This window comes from Ostrinia nubilalis, chromosome 18, assembly GCF_963855985.1.
Source record: "Ostrinia nubilalis chromosome 18, ilOstNubi1.1, whole genome shotgun sequence".
NCBI classification, from domain to species: Eukaryota; Metazoa; Arthropoda; class Insecta; order Lepidoptera; family Crambidae; genus Ostrinia; species Ostrinia nubilalis.
The window spans coordinates 4,893,439-4,910,254 of record NC_087105.1 but is presented as its reverse complement, the minus strand read 5'-3'; the positions used below and the strand labels follow the sequence as shown (position 1 = coordinate 4,910,254).

Genomic DNA, 16,816 nt, shown 5'->3' with positions numbered 1-16,816 from the left:
CTTTGTCAATACGTCAATAAACTTCATTTTAAATAAACATTTGAAAAAATCGAACTGCCTAAGGCGGCACTTGAACCCACGACCCTCCGCTTGCTTGGCGACTGCTCTTCCGATTGAGCTACTTAGACACTGGATGAACCTGTCGAATAAACTTCATGTTTATCTTGCAGATTCTACGACCACTTCGAAGCCGGATTAACCTCACAAGAACATCAAAGAGGAAAAGCAAAGTCAATAGTTATAGGAAAGTTATGAATCTGAGAAGTAATGGTATGTGTCAACAACATAAAGTTTTTAGAGATTTCTTTTAGCATGTTTATTTACTGACAGAATATATTATTTGTTACAGGAGCACAAGACAGTAGCGATAACAACAATTTTTCAAATTTCGACAACGAAGATTTACTGTTACCTAGCACGAGCACAGGTAAGTCGAAAAACATCTTCAAAACAAAGGTTGTGATCAACAAAGAAAAATATGCTTAAAAATGTGTCTCGCGTATTTAAAAACATACTTATCTGTCCAGGTTACAGAGGTCAAAGCTCCTCAGCTTTGTTCAGGATAGCAGAGGTCGATTCCGACGACGACCAATCGGTCGGCAGTCGGCCCGTGTCGCCCCCGAGCGCTCCCGAGCTACTGAGCATTGTGCCGACGCCGGTCAATGGCTCGCGCGACTCCATCGCCGACTCGCTGCGCGCGGAGCCGACTGCCGAACCAACTGAGCCGCGCCCGCGACCGACGAGACGCCCGTGGAAGCACACGCGGTTCAATAACAGAAGCCCGCTGCATCAGTCGGATTCTAGCGAGTCGCCGCCACCAAAGGTACATACCTATACTGTTAATATTTATAGGCGGCAATCATAGATTAGACTAGAACGAATGACTTCTGTACCTCTAGTAGGAAAAACTTTCGAGTTCGTTTCGTTGCGTATTCAAAGTGTCATCGAAAAATTTTGTATGAAAAATTAAACAGCGCCCCCTATATTATCCCTAGCCCGTGGAAGCACACGCGGTTTAATAACAGGAGCCCGCTGCACCAGTCGGATTCTAGCGAGTCACCGCCGCCGAAGGTAGTTAATTGTACTGTATATATCTATTTAAAGGCCGTGATAATAGATTAGACTAGAACGAATAGCTACTGAGCATCGTGCCGACGCCGGTCAATGGCTCGCGCGACTCCATCGCGGATTCATTGCGCGCGGAGCCGACCTCCGAGCCACCTGAGCCGCGCCCGCGACCGACGAGACGTCCGTGGAAGCACACGCGGTTCAATAACAGGAGCCCGCTGCACCAGTCGGATTCTAGCGAGTCGCCGCCACCGAAGGTAACTATAATGAATGACTTCTGAGCATTGTGCATTGTGCCGACTTGTGGCTCGCGCGAATCTATCGCGGATTCACTGCGCGCGGAGCCGACCGCCAAGCCACCTGAGCCGCGCCCGCGACCAACGTGGCGCCCGTGGCCGTGGAAGCACAAGCGGTTTAATAACAGGAGCCCGCTGCACCAGTCGGACTCTAGCGAGTCGCCGCCACCGAAGGTAACTATAATGACTTCTGAGTATTGTGCCGACGCATGTAAATGGCTCGCGCGACTCCATCGCCGACTCGCTGCGCGCTGAGCCGACCGCCGAGCCACCTGAGCCGCGCCCGCGACCAACGAGGCGTCCGTGGAAGCACACGCGGTTTAACAACAGGAGCCCGCTGCACCAGTCGGATTCTAGCGAGTCGCCGCCGCCGAAGGTAACTATAATTAATGACTTCTGAGCATCGTGCCGACGCCGGTCAATGGCTCGCGCGACTCCATCGCCGACTCATTACGCGTGGAGCCGACCGCCGAGCCGACTGAGCCGCGCCCGCGACTGACGAGACGCCCGTGGAAGCACACGCGGTTCAATAATAGGAGCCCGCTGCACCAGTCGGACTCTAGCGAATCGCCACCACCGAAGGTAACTATAATGACTTCTGAGCATTGTGCCGACGCCTGTCAATGACTCGCGCGACTCCATCGCCGACTCGCTGCGCGCTGAGCCGACCGCCGAGCCACCCGAGCCGCGCCCGCGACCGACGAGGCGTCCGTGGAAGCACACGCGGTTTAACAACAGGAGCCCGCTGCATCAGTCTGATTCTAGCGAGTCGCCGCCACCGAAGGTAACTATAATGAATGACTTCTGGGCATTGTGCCGACGCCGGTCAACGGCTCGCGCGACTCAATCGCGGATTCACTGCGCGCGGAGCCGACCGCCGAGCCACCTGAGCCGCGCCCGCGACCCGCGAGACGCCCGTGGAAGCACACGCGGTTCAATAACAGGAGCCCGCTGCACCAGTCGGATTCCAGCGAATCGCCGCCACCGAAGGTAACTATGTATAATGAATCGACTTCTGAGCACTGTCCCGACGCCGGTCAATGGCTCGCGCGACTCCATCGCCGACTCGCTGCGCGCAGAGCCGACCGCCGAGCCAACTGAGCCGCGCCCGCGACCGACGAGACGTCCGTGGAAGCACACGCGGTTTAACAACAGGAGCCCGCTGCACCAGTCGGATTCTAGCGAGTCGCCGCCACCGAAGGTAACTATAATGACTTCTGAGCATTGTGCCGACGCCTGTAAATGGCTCGCGCGACTCCATCGCGGACTCGCTGCTCGCAGAGCCGACCGCCGAGCCAACTGAGCCGCGCCCGCGACCGACGAGACGTCCGTGGAAGCACACGCGGTTTAACAACAGGAGCCCGCTGCACCAGTCGGATTCTAGCGAGTCGCCGCCACCGAAGGTAACTATAATGACTTCTGAGCATTGTGCCGACGCCTGTAAATGGCTCGCGCGACTCCATCGCCGACTCGCTGCGCGCGGAGCCGACTGCCGAGCCAACTGAGCCGCGCCCGCGATCGGCGAGACGCCCGTGGAAGCACACGCGGTTTAATAACAGGAGCCCGCTGCACCAGTCGGATTCTAGCGAGTCGCCGCCGCCGAAGGTAACTAAAATGAATGACTACTGAGCATTGTCCCGACGCCGGTCAATGGCTCGCGCGACTCCATCGCCGACTCGCTGCGCGCGGAGCCGACCGCCGAGCCACCTGAGCCGCGCCCGCGACCGACGAGACGCCCGTGGAAGCACACGCGGTTTAATAATAGGAGCCCGCTGCATCAGTCGGACTCTAGCGAATCGCCACCGCCGAAGGTAACTATAATGAATGACTTCTGAGCATTGTGCATTGTGCCGACGCCGGTCAATGGCTCGCGCGACTCCATCGCCGACTCGTTGCGCGCAGAGCCGACCGCTGAGCCACCTGAGCCGCGTCCGCGACCCGCGAGACGTCCGTGGAAGCACACGCGGTTCAATAACAGGAGCCCGCTGCACCAGTCGGATTCCAGCGAATCGCCGCCACCGAAGGTAACTATAATGATTTCTGAGCATTGTGCCGACGCCTGTAAATGGCTCGCACGACTCCATCGCGGATTCACTACGCGCTGAGCCGACCGCCGAGCCACCTGAGCCGCGCCCGCGACCAACGAGGCGTCCGTGGAAGCATACGCGGTTTAATAACAGGAGCCCGCTGCACCAGTCGGATTCTAGCGAGTCACCGCCACCGAAGGTAACTATAATGACTTCTGAGCATCGTGCCGACGCCTGTAAATGGCTCGCGCGACTCCATCGCGGATTTATTGCTCGCGGAGCCGACTGCGGAGCAAACTGAGCCGCGCCCGCGACCAACGAGGCGTCCGTGGAAGCACACGCGGTTTAACAACAGGAGCCCGCTGCATCAGTCGGACTCTAGCGAGTCGCCACCACCGAAGGTAACTATAATGAATGACTTCTAAGCATCGTGCATTGTGCCGACTTGTGGCTCGCGCGAATCTATCGCGGATTCACTGCGTGCGGAGCCGACCGCCGAGCCAACTGAGCCCCGCCCGCGACCGACGAGGCGTCCGTGGAAGTACACGCGGTTCAATAATAGGAGCCCGCTCTTGGACGAATAAACCACTGGACGCGAAACCCTCTAAGAATCATATGGAAACACGTTCAACCAATTTTTGCGGGGGGAGAGGTATGACAATTGTCAAATAATGACATTTAGTGCTGGAAATAATCGTCAATTTTTTTGTCGATAATTATGTAAATGAACGAGTGAATGAATGAACCTAATGAGATAAAATTGATCATGCGTTGATCATCTTTATTTACAAATTATTTAAATAATTAATGAATTGGATTGATTTCGACATAATATGCAACAAAGTCGAGTTAGTTACACCATATAAAACTAAAGAACGGCAGGACAGATTTTGAAATTGGGATATTGTTAGAAGTTCTATAAACAGTAGGTACCATCTTCAAAGTTCTTGCAAACCAATTTTATTTTTGGTGAGTACCTACCTATGTCTGGCTGGATGATGCTTACGAATACGGTAGTGAGTAAAAAACTTTTATATTTGTGTTGTGTAATATACAGGATGTCCCAAAATTAGCACGTCACGCTGACACCAGAGGTCCAGAGGTAAATGAGCTTCAGACGCAAATAAAATTGGTCATATCTTGAAACTTATGAAACTTTTCTATGGACATATTTTTGTTTCTACGTCAAAATAAATATTTAGGGGTGAGAGGGGGGGGGGGGATAGGGGGGCGGGGAACCGTTGGTACATTTGACAATTGACATAGACAAGACAAACTATTTACGGTCCGAAACTATGCATAACAAGAAACTAAAACACTTTTGTATGCATATAAATAATTAAGAACTAATAATAATAATGATTGTCATTCAATAGTTATATTACAATAATGTCAGTTTCTCATGTTTACTTATTATCATCAAACACATTTTGTTTTAAATCTTTATTTAACATTTTTCTATTTAACTAGTAAAAGTTGTAATTAAATCGGACTATAAAACTGTGCTGTCTAAATTTGAGTTTCAAACTCATCAACAATCACTCCGATCAATCAATAACACACTGACAAAAGGACTTCTCAGGCTAAACTCTATTCACTATAAAATCACGCAAACCCAAAAGTTTGACATAGTCACTAAATGTTAGCAGTACCTCCAAGCTGTACTTTTTCTCATAACTCCCTCTACCCACTTTCTTCTTCTATTTAGATCTACTGGAAATCTAAAATTAATTTGAATAATATCAGTTTCGATAAGTTTATCGACAATTTACAAGCCCTATACGTCATAAAAAATAAATGTGAACGAATGAATGAAGCATATAATCCAACCAAATTAAATATGCCACACTTTTTAAGCATTTACCTGTACAATGAGAACTTTTTAAAATTACGTAATTATATTTTGTTTACATATCAAATTTTATTTATTTTACGAAAAAATAGCTACTTTAATAGGTTGAAAATGTAATTACGCGTGAGAAGAAACATTCTTTGAGTAATTGGTATAATTTTTACAAAAAAGTATGGCGCATTTACCTATTTTTCGTGATAATTTTACTCTTCGAGAGCTCGCGTCATACTGACACCCTGAAAACATTTACCATGGCAAATTAGCCTTGGCAAGTGCTAGCGGGGTAAAGACGAAAACGTCACTCGTTACGCGTCCAGTGGTTTATTCGTCCAAGAGCCCGCTGCATCAGTCTGATTCTAGCGAGTCGCCGCCGCCGAAGGTAAATACTAATCGTTCGTTCGTTTTTGCCGAATGACTTCCACTGCTGGACAAAGCCCGCATCCAGGCACCTCCCGCAACCTTCAGCAGATCGTCGGTCCACCTAGTGGGGGGCCTGCCCACAATCTCACACTACGTCTTCCGGCTCGTGGTCGTCACTTGAGAACTTTTCTGTCCCAGCGGCTATCAGCCCTGCGAGCTATATGCCCCTCCCACTGCCACTTATTTTTAGCGATTTTGCGGGCTATGACAGTCACGGTTCTCGTACGGATCTCCTCATTTCTGATTCGATTACTAATATCCATTTAGAATCCGAGCCAATAGATTCCTGCCATTTTGTCAACGGATAATGTTAAAATTGACCCACACTTTTCATCTCTGAAACCTCAATATTATTTCACTGTGTATGAAAGATATGGGAAAATAATTTAATTCTCAATTCTTGTTTCAAGGAACCCAACGATCGCGCGTCAACATCAGTTGCGGAGCGGCTGTCGCCCAAGGGCCACAATCGCACCGTCGCGCGCCTCATGAACGAGACCAACGAAAGCGAGCTTGAAAGCAGCTGCAGCACCGAGAGTGGTCCCAGCGGCCCCGGGAGCCGGGAGCCACCGGGCCACGGTAGCCGGGAGCCATCGAGCCATTGTAGCCGCGAGCCACCGAGCCACAATAGCCGCGAGCCACCGAGCCATAGTAGCCGCGAGCCTCCTACCAACGCCCGCGCTACTAACCCCACCGACGACGCCTCAGACGACCCCGACTACCAACTACTAAAACTCCGACAGCGCGTCAAATGGGCCCGGCGCAACTACATAAACCCCATAGACTCCGACTCCAATTGAACTGATCGTAGATACTTTTTGTGTTCAACGTATGCCGATGGTCTCGGCGTGGACGAGCTTTCGTCTGTCTACATTTATTGACCTCCAAGGCCGTACGTGTCTAGACGACATGAACGGAGGCCGAAGTCAAAGCTCCGCTTAGTTTGGGGTTAGTTATTGGTGTGACTGTTGAATGTAACTTTAATATTTATCTCTAGTCGGTTCGTTATTTACACCGTCGTTATTAGTGGCGCGATGAAAATCTATGAAAAAAATACAGTTTTTTTCATAGATTTTCATCGCGAATTAAATATTTGGAAATGTACACGCGTGTACAAAAATAAGAGTTGTGAAATCACTGGTTTGAAGTCAAATCAAATTATTGAACAGATACATAATTAAAAATATTAATCTTTTTCATATTTAAATGTTGTACCTATTCTTTCAATAGGTAATTATTTCACATTAATTGAATGTGGTGATCTCTATTGCTGGATGAGTCTGGATGGTGGTGTGGTCTGGTGTAACCTATTAAAGGAATGCTGTTTTTAAACCGCCATGGTGTTGGGTGAAGAGATCCTAAACCAGCTGTTGACGGCTGAATTTTTTCAATAGCGGGACAATCGCGTGTCCCGGAGACCATCGGGACTGTCATGGCGCTCAAGCTACAGCTTCTGTCAGCTAACAGCGTCTTCTACTATTGTTAAATTAACTTTGTAACTACTTGCAGGTGTAATTTAGATCTTTAAATTGAATTGGGACACTATGTTTGCCACTCTTTTGTACTATTTATGCTATGTCACTATACTGGACAAACAGACAATCCTTTATGATAAAGACTCGCTTTTTTCTATATATAACGGAACAATGAATTCAGATTGTTATGTGTTTTATGTAGTGGTGACATCAGAGGCCATCTTCCTTTTTGTATAGTTTATTATTAAAAATAAAAATATATGTGATCTATTATTATATTATTAATTTAATTAGTTATAAGGATCATCAATGTTCCCCAGATATGTTAATAACTGGTAAAATACATTGATTTTAAAAACTTTTATGTTACTTTATTTTTCGACCTTTAACAATATGCACAAATGATTTGATTTATGCACAAATCAACAATGACAACAAGTTCTGTTTGAGACTTGTTTATAGGTACGCTTTTTCTCCCTTCAATTTTAAGTTTTTGAGGATACATAGATGCTGGTTAGATTTTTACACACTGATGAACCGATATTGATAAAATCAATTGTTGAAATAATATTTTTTTTTTTTTTTAAGAAAAACGAGGACTTTTGCTCTAAAAGCTAGTTATTTATTGACTATTAGATCCTTAGCTATTCAGAAGTTTAGAAATCTGATGATGTCTGGAAGCAATACCTAGGGTTTTGCTTGTAGTTTTAAGCTAAGCGTCCACATGTCGGTATCGTACGCAACGGATCGTAGTAGTATTATTTATATGGAAACTCATAAGTGCGTCCACCTGTGCGCATCGTACGCATCGCACATCCGATACGATGTGTTTCGTACGATGCGTCCGTTGCGTACGATACCGACAAGTGGACGCTTAGCTTTAGTAGATATCGGATGTGGAACTTTCGAATCCGGGGAATCAAATCTTCTCAGGTTGATGATGTGATAGGATTTGCAAGATGTATGCGCGCACGGTCATGGATAGATAGATCCACAGTAGATCCATCTGTGGATGCGCGAAACGGATCGCGAAAGTGACAGCTGTCTGTTACCTGTCAATGTCATCGTATGTTTATCGATTTTTTATCTCGCTCATGGAATTTGTGGACATAACCTAATTTACACTAATTAGCAAATAACTAATTAAAATCGCTAAAAATGGATGGTGTTGATACATACAATAGCTTTTTAGCTATGCACAAGCCTCAACTATTGCTTTCAAAAGTTCCAGAATATTTTTGGCCAACTTTATGTAAGAAACTCAAGGATCAAATTTTCGATTCCGGCTTAACTTTCCAACTCGTACAAATTGACTATGAAGATGGTGAAAAAATGCCCTACGATCCTCTGTGGAGTGTTATGGCTATTACAGACATAGACCGGTCTGATCCAACTCATATTTACCTAGTCGATCACGCGTGGACTTTTAGGGCTAATCGTATTAAAAGCTCTCTTCAAAATATGCCTGAACTCTTGCAAAGGATGTGTGCAATGATGCAAATAAGTGCTGATTCGACGGAGGAACAAATAGAGTTGGTCTCACAGAAGGTGTGGAAGTATGCTCATACTTATTCTATAGCAAACAATGAATATTCAGTTGAAGAAAGGGTTCCTATTTGGTATGTCCTGGACGAGTTGGGCTCAGGAATAACACACTCGGACACCCCAAATTTTAAGGCTGTGCCTTTTATAAATATTTCTGAGCAAATGACCTACACACTACTGTTTCCTATTGAAAATGTTGAACAAGGTGACGTTATTACTAGGGACTTTGCTGAGGGCTTCCAAGTCACTCCAATGAAGAGGGATGCATTGCTCATCCCTTGGAGACATTACAACCATTTTGATGAAGACTTCTCCCAAGAAGAACCAGATAAAGATTATTTTCTTGATGGACACATTGCTGAGACTTTACCTGAGCTGGATATTCTAAAAAACAGGCAAAGACCAGAGAAACTAAAAGTATTCTCAGAGTACAGATACATCAATGATTATTTAAATGCACCAGAGTTTGAAATAGTTGATAATGCGGAGGAAGCTGATGTATTATGGTTCATAAATCATTTTAAAACATTCAAAGAGCTGAGTGAAGTATCACCAAATAAGTTTGTCAACCAATTTCCATATGAATATGTTATCACCATTAAAGATCTCTTAGCTATTGTAGCAAGGAGAAGTGCTAAGCAAAAACCCACTTCATCTGGAAGTCTTGAAACTTATCCTCTTTGGCTGCCCACAACATATAATTTAAAGACAGAATTGCCACAATTAGTGGCATACTACATGCAGAGAAAAAGAGCTGGATTAGATAACCATTGGATTTGTAAGCCATATAACTTAGCAAGGAGCATAGACACGTACATCACTAATAGTTTGGATTTCATTTGCCGTTTGCCATTGACTGGACCAAAAATTGCACAAAAGTACATTGATAATCCAGTGTTATTTGATAGGCCTGATATAGGAATGGTAAAATTTGATATCCGTTATGTTATTTTGCTAAAATCAGTTGACCCCACTGAAGTTTATGTTTACAATAACTTCTTCCTTAGATTTTCTAACAAACCATTTGCTCTTAATAATCTTGAAGATTATGAGCAACATTTTACTGTGATGAATTACACAGAAGGAGCTCCATTGTATAGGTTACTTTGTGAGGAGTTCAAACAAGAATGGTCAAAACAGTATGCAAATTATGATTGGGATGCAGTAGAAAAATCCATCTTTCAAATGATATCAGAACTGTTTGTAGCTGCTACAGTTAAAAATGCTCCTTGTGGCATTGCTAAAAGCCCACAATCAAGAGCTTTGTACGCAGCTGATATTATGTTAAGTTGGCATCAACCGAGTAATGATTTGAAAATTCAGCCTAAATTGTTAGAGGTAAATTGGATGCCTGACTGCCAACGGGCTTGTGAGTACTATCCTAATTTCTACAATGACATTTTCTCTGTTATGTTTTTGGATAAAGATGTTAGCACCTGTACTAAAGTTCTGTAAACAATGAAACATTGTATGCAAGTTATTCAACTCTATATTTGTATCACATTTTATTGTAATCAGAATTTTTTATACAATAAATATGAATATAAAACAAAGGACATAATTTTTATGGACTAAAATCAAAATAACTTGATCAATATAATGTATAATTACGGTCAATCCATATCTCAACTTGTTTGTGTTATGTAATGATTATCAGTTTGTGTATTCAATCTAAGGTTTCAATTTATCCACTGTGTTTATCTAATTATTCTCATTCTTTATTGAATTTATCAGTTATCTTTTATATTTTGAAACTTTTAAATATTAATTAAATTAAAAAGTATTGTGTGCCAATATCTTTAGTGTTTCTGTATGCATAAGTAATTTTTTATGATGATTATCAATAAAATTATTTGATTTTAGTATGTAACAATTTCCATAAAAACTGTCCTTTTAGAAATGTATTAACTTTTACATTTTTACACTAAGGTGATTCAATAGTATCTCAAATTATAAATTAATAAAATACAATATGCCTAATAGGTACCTACTTAAAAATTGCTTGATTTCATAAATATACCTGTGATTGCAACCTATATTAGTTTTTCTGAAGTATTCTTCGGTCTTCATCTTTGAAAGCAAATGGGCTTTCATCGTTAACATCTCTTTGACTGAGGAGTACTAACACAACAATCACTGCGATCAGAACAAAAAGTAGGATCCAGTAACGTCTGTAGATACCTCCGGCGCGACGTACACGTGAATTAGGAAGGGTGTTCCTGTAAAATTTATGTTTTTAATGTGTTATACCTAGGATGGTGAATTAAATAAAAAATTGTATAAAATGTAACTAAGTATACTTACTTCCACCATCTGCTTATCCAGGCAAATGTTGACTTTTGCTTGTATTTATTTTCATCATGGTCATAGTTCAAGGAGGGTTTGGGGTGGTCCAAAGATTTAAACGATTTTCTGGGAGCTTGACCACCTAAGAAAAAATAAACGTAGGTAATTATATTACATGTAACAGTAATTTAATTTTTTAAAGAAAATAGTTTAAATAAAACAATTTGTTACCTTGTAAACTGTCAGTCCTCTTCAAAGAAGTATTATCATAGATATTGACAGGGTCATCAGGGATTTGGACAATGGAATGTGGAGTGCTATTTGCCGATCTATTAGTTGATTCATCATCACTGGCCCCAACTGGCGTGCCTCTTTGACTGTCAACAGTGCTGGAATAGTACTGAGTATGTTCTAGCGGAGATTGGCTTCGTCTGCCAGCTGCACCTTTCATGTCTTGATCTTCAGACAGCTGTAAACAAAGGCAGAATTCATCTTAGTAAAGACATGAATGTTTCTAATATTACCAAAGGTTTAAAATGTAAACTAAATACACATTGAATCAAACCATCCATACCAGAGAATATCATTATTAGAACTGGAGGGTCTTGAATGGGTGATTTCCTTATGTATAAAAAAATGATCAAATTTAGTTACCAATGGCAGTCCGAGACCAGCCCTAGCCCAGTTTACTCCGGCCAGTTTTTCTCTTAGCACATCAGCTACAGGCGACACTAGGTTTGGGGGCGGGAATACAGGCGACGCGCACGACGGGCATTGGTAGCCGGCGGGCGCCGTTGTGCGAGGCAACGCTCGGTATCGCGCTTCCGCACAGGACCAATGGAATACATCTAGCGAAGAAAACAACATTAAACTAACCAAATCTACTTTTGATTTGTACAACTTGATATGTCGGTAAGTCTACTTACGATAGCAAGTCAAACGAATACACTCTCCTTCACTCAAACTTTTTGTGCAAATCTCACATATGGGGTTATAGTCGCTGTCTTGTAACCATTGCAGATAAGACTGTATGATGCACTGAAAGGAATAATTGAAAGTAGAGTAGATGGATACGGGGGAAGTCCATGTAATCAATATTATCAGTAATTGAATTTTTATTACCTTTGGGTGGTTCGTCACCATACAATATTCACAAACATTCACTCTATGTTCGAAGCAAAACTGATTTGTAACTCGACGTTTCGGACACTTACAAAGACCCATAATGGAGTGGATTTGTACGATATTTAGAAGGTATGTTTTATTACAAATTAACCCATGTATGAGCTTCTAAATGCAGTGCGAATATTTTAATACTGCAAAAACAAGCAAAAAATAATGTGATCATCGGCCACGTAAATCAGCTGTCAAATTTTCCACAGACACACAGATAAAAAATATAATAAAAACACGTTTCATGCAGCCTGTATTTACAGATGCTCGACTGTAAACTGTAATTACTTAAAAATTAATGAAATTGTTTATTAATGACTCATAATTATCAAATGATTAACAATTAAACAATAACTTACACTATCTCGTTAATTAATTCCTTGAATATGAATTGGAATTTCAATGATGAAATTGGAATAATGAAGGCTGAAAGATCCCGATCTTGATTCTTGCCACCAAAACTATTAAAAAAACCTTCTGTCAAAGTCAGATGTATGGAGTGGAGTAGTTTTTTGTAAATAAATAAATTAATTCATGAAAGAGCTATTTACTAGCTCTAAAAATGTGTTCTAAACTATTGTCTTTACGTAGTTTAATTAAACCGACTAATACAATTTTAAAACAAGTGCTATGCCAAAATAAATCAACGCCTAACCTCAAAACATTTACTACTTCACCTATTGCGTGTGTTAATTTCTTTAATAAATGTAAGTTCCACCACATATACTACATGTTTTTGATTTTTATTGCGTTACCCAAGTCAGTATTAAATACTTTTTACATACACTTATTTATATAACCTTAATGTAAACAATCTTTTCAGTACCTGCAGAAAAACTATGGAAGTCGGTAACCTCTGTAAGTAATGCTGGAGCCAAAAAAGGTCGTGGTAAAGGAGCGGGACGGATTAGGATTCGAGATTTGAACAGAGGTCAGATCATTGGTGTTGGCAAAATAAACATGTTGTGGCCTGGTCTGTCTGCTCCGGTCATAAGGGGCAGAGAGCTGTTAAAACAGCAGAGACTACCTGATGACCCAGAAAGGTAATTCTTAATTTAAAAACTTTAAAACTCCCACTTCATTTGTTTATAACATAATTAATGCTTTTATTATTTTTAGGATGGAGAAATTAATAAAGCTCCGAGACTCAATGACAAAGTTCAGACGAATCAAACTTAGCCCTATTGAGAGAGGTTGGTCTGGAACCAGGCTACCAGGCCGCAGCATTGGGGCACCAGATCCCATTGGAGAAGGTAATATACCATTTACTAGGTAGTCAGGAAAATTTAAAAGGGCACTGTCATATTTGCTTTTTTAATTTCAGATGAATTTACTGGTTTTGACACTAAGGTCCTCCAACTGAGGTCTTTGCTCATAATGAAAGGAAGCTTAGGTCGTACCAGGAACTACCAAGCTATGGTAAGGATAATAAAATACTAGTTTATAATATTGTCAAAACATATTTTTGTTAAAACTATTTACATATTTTTTAGGTAGTGACTGGTAATGGACAAGGACTTGCTGGTTTTGGACTGGGCAGAGCTAAGGAAGCCCCAGCAGCTCTAAGGAAAGCTAAGAACAGGGCTGGACAAAAGCTGATGCATTTTGAGATTTATAATGGCCATACTGGTAAGTAGAAGTAATTATACTCAACTCTACAATTTTATTTATTGTTTGTCTAACTAAAGAAATTAATATTTAATAATCTTTGTTTATTTTTAGTTTTTCACGACTTCTACACAGCATTTGGTAAAACAAAGATATTTGTACAAAAGAAAAATGAAGGATATGGACTGAAATGCCATAGAGCTATCAAAGAAATCTGCCAAGCCATTGGTATCAAAGACTTGAGAGCCAAAATGGAGGGTTCTAATAATCTTCAGCATGTTGTCAAAGCATTCTTTATAGGATTACTGCAGCAGGTATGTTATTGAACTCATATTCTCCTTTGAACTTATGCAGTTAATTTTTATTTAAGTACTAATAACTTATTTTCTATACTTACAGAGAACTCACCAACAGTTGGCTGAAGAGAAAAAACTACACTTAGTAGAATACAAAGCAGAAAATGAATTTTTCCCAAAAGTGGTGGCCAGTCCCAGTGAGGTCAGAACAAAGGACCAAATACCTAAAGATGAAACTCTGGACTTTACCCAATATGTCATGAATGATCGAGTTATATTGAAGAAAAAGCAATTCCCACCATTTTACGAGTCCATGCCACACTACAAAATTTATTTGAAGAAATATGAAAAGTACAGAAACCATGAAAAAATCCGTTTGAACTTAAAAACTGAGTATGGGGAAGTCAAGAGCTTTTTGAATGATAGATATCCTGAAGAAAAAGAAGAGGCAGAGTCATAAATTAATTAACCTGTAATGTATAGATTAGCACTTTAGTATTAATAAATAATAAATTAAAAATATTTGTTTTTTTAGTCCAAGACCAATAATAAAACCATACCATATTATTAAAATTATTTATTGATAATTAAGTATTGATTTCAAATATCAAAATAATGGGTTCTTCTTCTATCATTACATTATTGAGTGAATAAAAACAAAAATAAATGGAATCACATCCTTACTAATCTAAAAAGAGCAAAGGATCACAATAATTAATTATAATTAAATGTTTTGGAAATGAGTACACAGGGATATGTCAGGACAGGTTCTGCGAATAAAGGTATCTACAACAAGTTATAAAATTCTTATTTTACTGTATGCATTGGGATGTGTACATCATTTCCACTAATACATCAGTATAAAAATGTTTTTAAATTTTCTTTCGTTTATTTCGATTACATTTGGCATTATAAAAGGAGATAAATATTTAATTAATTTTACCTTCCTGTCATGGCACCCGACATCTCGTCCCCGTCAATTATGTAAAAATATTTACATCCGTTTTAGACTACACAATATGCCACTAAATGCTCTAAAATGCTAATCAAATAAGCACCACAGTCTCGAGAAGGCAAAGCATGTTTCCCGTTTCATGCCCGCTTTCGTTAATTAATTGGTAAAATCTTTAAACGAAACGAAGTTGAACACAGTACAAGGGCGTGTATATGCACTTTAGAACAAACATGCCACGTTAAAAATGGAGTGTTTAAATTGAACTAGTAGCAAACGAAAGTTCAGATTTCGAAGTCTTGTTTTCTTTAAAAAATCTGAAATTTGCGAATACAAATGCTTGTTTCTTCTAAAGAGCAGACACGCCATAACAACAGTTATCATTAAAGTATCGAGTTACAACACTTAAATTAGGAGTTTTAGCGTTACCACAATTTTTTTTAGCCAATGACTCTAGGAGTAAGTAAGTGAATGACCAAAACATCGTTCTTACGACGATTGTAATTGGTCATGGATTACATTCTCAAAATTGTTTGGTCATTAGGCCGTGATAAAGCTGTAAACCAAAATTTTATGGACAAACAGTAATTCTGTAAGACTCGTTGACATTTCCAAAAACTATAGAATGATATAGCATCGTAGAAGTCGTTTGTTTCATGTTTTATGATCACAACTTATTGGCCTTACGGAAAAAGTATAAATCTGCTTTATAGATACTTTTAAGAGGGTGAGAAAATGATCACAGAAAAAAGTATAGCTGTTCATACAAAATTTTGTACCAAATGCCATTACAGCTTATAACTCTTCTTATAAAAATACATCACATTATAAACCACTACAGTAAAGTGGAAGTTTGTTTATTTACGTTCTGAACTTCTGATATTATAATATCATTTCCTACATTCAACAGCCGCCATTTGAAGAGTGCCTCAATCAATTTATGCGAATTAAAGTGAAATTATAGCCTATTTAGAGTTTCTACACTTAAACCAGTTTTACTACTTGCTAATAAAGAACTAACGTACTTTTAGGAGTTTTTTCATTAGATTTTTTTTGTGACCGTAGTATCTAGTTATTAACAAGTGGTAAAAAGACACGTAACACGTGACAAGACAGACAGCTAACTGAATTGTTTTTATAATGTAAACAGAAGCATCTAGGTGTGACTAATATAAATTCTCGTATTCCAATGAGCCGTACGTCACCATAAACCGTTTTCTTCTTACTCTGCTGGATCTAGAACAAAAGAAATATTTTTATTAATAATATTCCGTCTTGTCTTCCCACTGGCAGGTGGCAATCGAACTCAGAACTCTAGACTTCTGTCTGAGTTAATTTATAGCGTTAGTCGAGGTATACAGTCATACTTCTGCAGTGGGTACCAAATTACCTGATGATTCAATCTCAAGTATAGATCGCGTCTTGAGACAGCATTATGTGCTCAAGTTCGATTCAAGGTATGAACACTCGAATGAATTTACCTGCAGGCAGTGCATGGAGGAGCCACAGTATAATTATATGCGGGCGGCGTGTGAGGGCGCCACTTTACTTAAGGTACAGCCAAACCAACGCGATAACACGCGTTTAGCCGGCGTGCAGCGATGGCGATCAATGCATTTAAGTCTGATCGCAATCGCTGCACGCCGGCTGATCGCGTGCGATCGCGTTGGTTTGACTGAACCTTTAGTTCTACAGTCTATTTACCTGAGGGCGGTGCATAGATAGGGGATTTACTTGTAGTGTCTTACGCCCCTATTCACAAATGATGCTTGCTTATGTGAAGCAGCAAATCGAACGCACAACGTTGAATAGAGCTAT

At 41.0% G+C, this 16,816-nt stretch overlaps 5 protein-coding genes across 5 annotated transcripts in view; 3 read left to right on the top strand and 2 right to left on the bottom strand.

Annotated features, from left to right (window-relative positions):
• The first annotated feature begins 175 nt into the window (after nt 1–175).
• Nucleotides 176–7,500, top strand: LOC135080545 (cuticle collagen bli-1-like). The gene is made up of 4 exons (XM_063975196.1): nt 176–270; nt 350–427; nt 528–823; nt 6,074–7,500. Exons 1-4 carry the CDS (start codon nt 252–254, stop codon nt 6,461–6,463), a joined length of 783 nt encoding a protein of 260 aa, XP_063831266.1. The 5' UTR covers nt 176–251; the 3' UTR covers nt 6,464–7,500.
• Nucleotides 7,501–8,196: 696 nt separating this feature from the next.
• Nucleotides 8,197–10,236, top strand: LOC135080542 (tubulin--tyrosine ligase-like protein 12). Its single transcript, XM_063975191.1, has one exon. It carries the CDS (start codon nt 8,297–8,299, stop codon nt 10,136–10,138), a length of 1,842 nt encoding a protein of 613 aa, XP_063831261.1. The 5' UTR covers nt 8,197–8,296; the 3' UTR covers nt 10,139–10,236.
• A 34-nt stretch (nt 10,237–10,270) lies between these two features.
• LOC135080543 (zinc finger protein-like 1 homolog) lies at nt 10,271–12,341 on the bottom strand. The gene is made up of 6 exons (XM_063975193.1): nt 12,092–12,341; nt 11,896–12,007; nt 11,624–11,817; nt 11,201–11,438; nt 10,988–11,111; nt 10,271–10,902 (listed from the first exon to the last, which is right to left on the bottom strand). Exons 1-6 carry the CDS (start codon nt 12,191–12,193, stop codon nt 10,722–10,724), a joined length of 951 nt encoding a protein of 316 aa, XP_063831263.1. The 5' UTR covers nt 12,194–12,341; the 3' UTR covers nt 10,271–10,721.
• Nucleotides 12,342–12,614: 273 nt separating this feature from the next.
• On the top strand, nt 12,615–14,568 carry LOC135080381 (small ribosomal subunit protein uS5m). Its single transcript, XM_063975025.1, has 7 exons — nt 12,615–12,849; nt 12,966–13,185; nt 13,262–13,395; nt 13,467–13,561; nt 13,636–13,771; nt 13,865–14,064; nt 14,150–14,568. The coding sequence occupies exons 1-7, from the start codon at nt 12,705–12,707 to the stop codon at nt 14,504–14,506; spliced, it is 1,287 nt and encodes a 428-aa protein (XP_063831095.1). The 5' UTR covers nt 12,615–12,704; the 3' UTR covers nt 14,507–14,568.
• A 40-nt stretch (nt 14,569–14,608) lies between these two features.
• Nucleotides 14,609–16,816, bottom strand: part of LOC135080857 (autophagy-related protein 2 homolog B) — a 43,962-nt gene continuing 41,754 nt past the window's right edge. Inside the window, exon 50 of the mRNA XM_063975585.1 lies at nt 14,609–16,234. Within this exon, the coding sequence (XP_063831655.1) occupies nt 16,221–16,234 (14 nt within the window). The 3' untranslated portion in view covers nt 14,609–16,220. The remainder of the gene's footprint in view (nt 16,235–16,816) is intronic.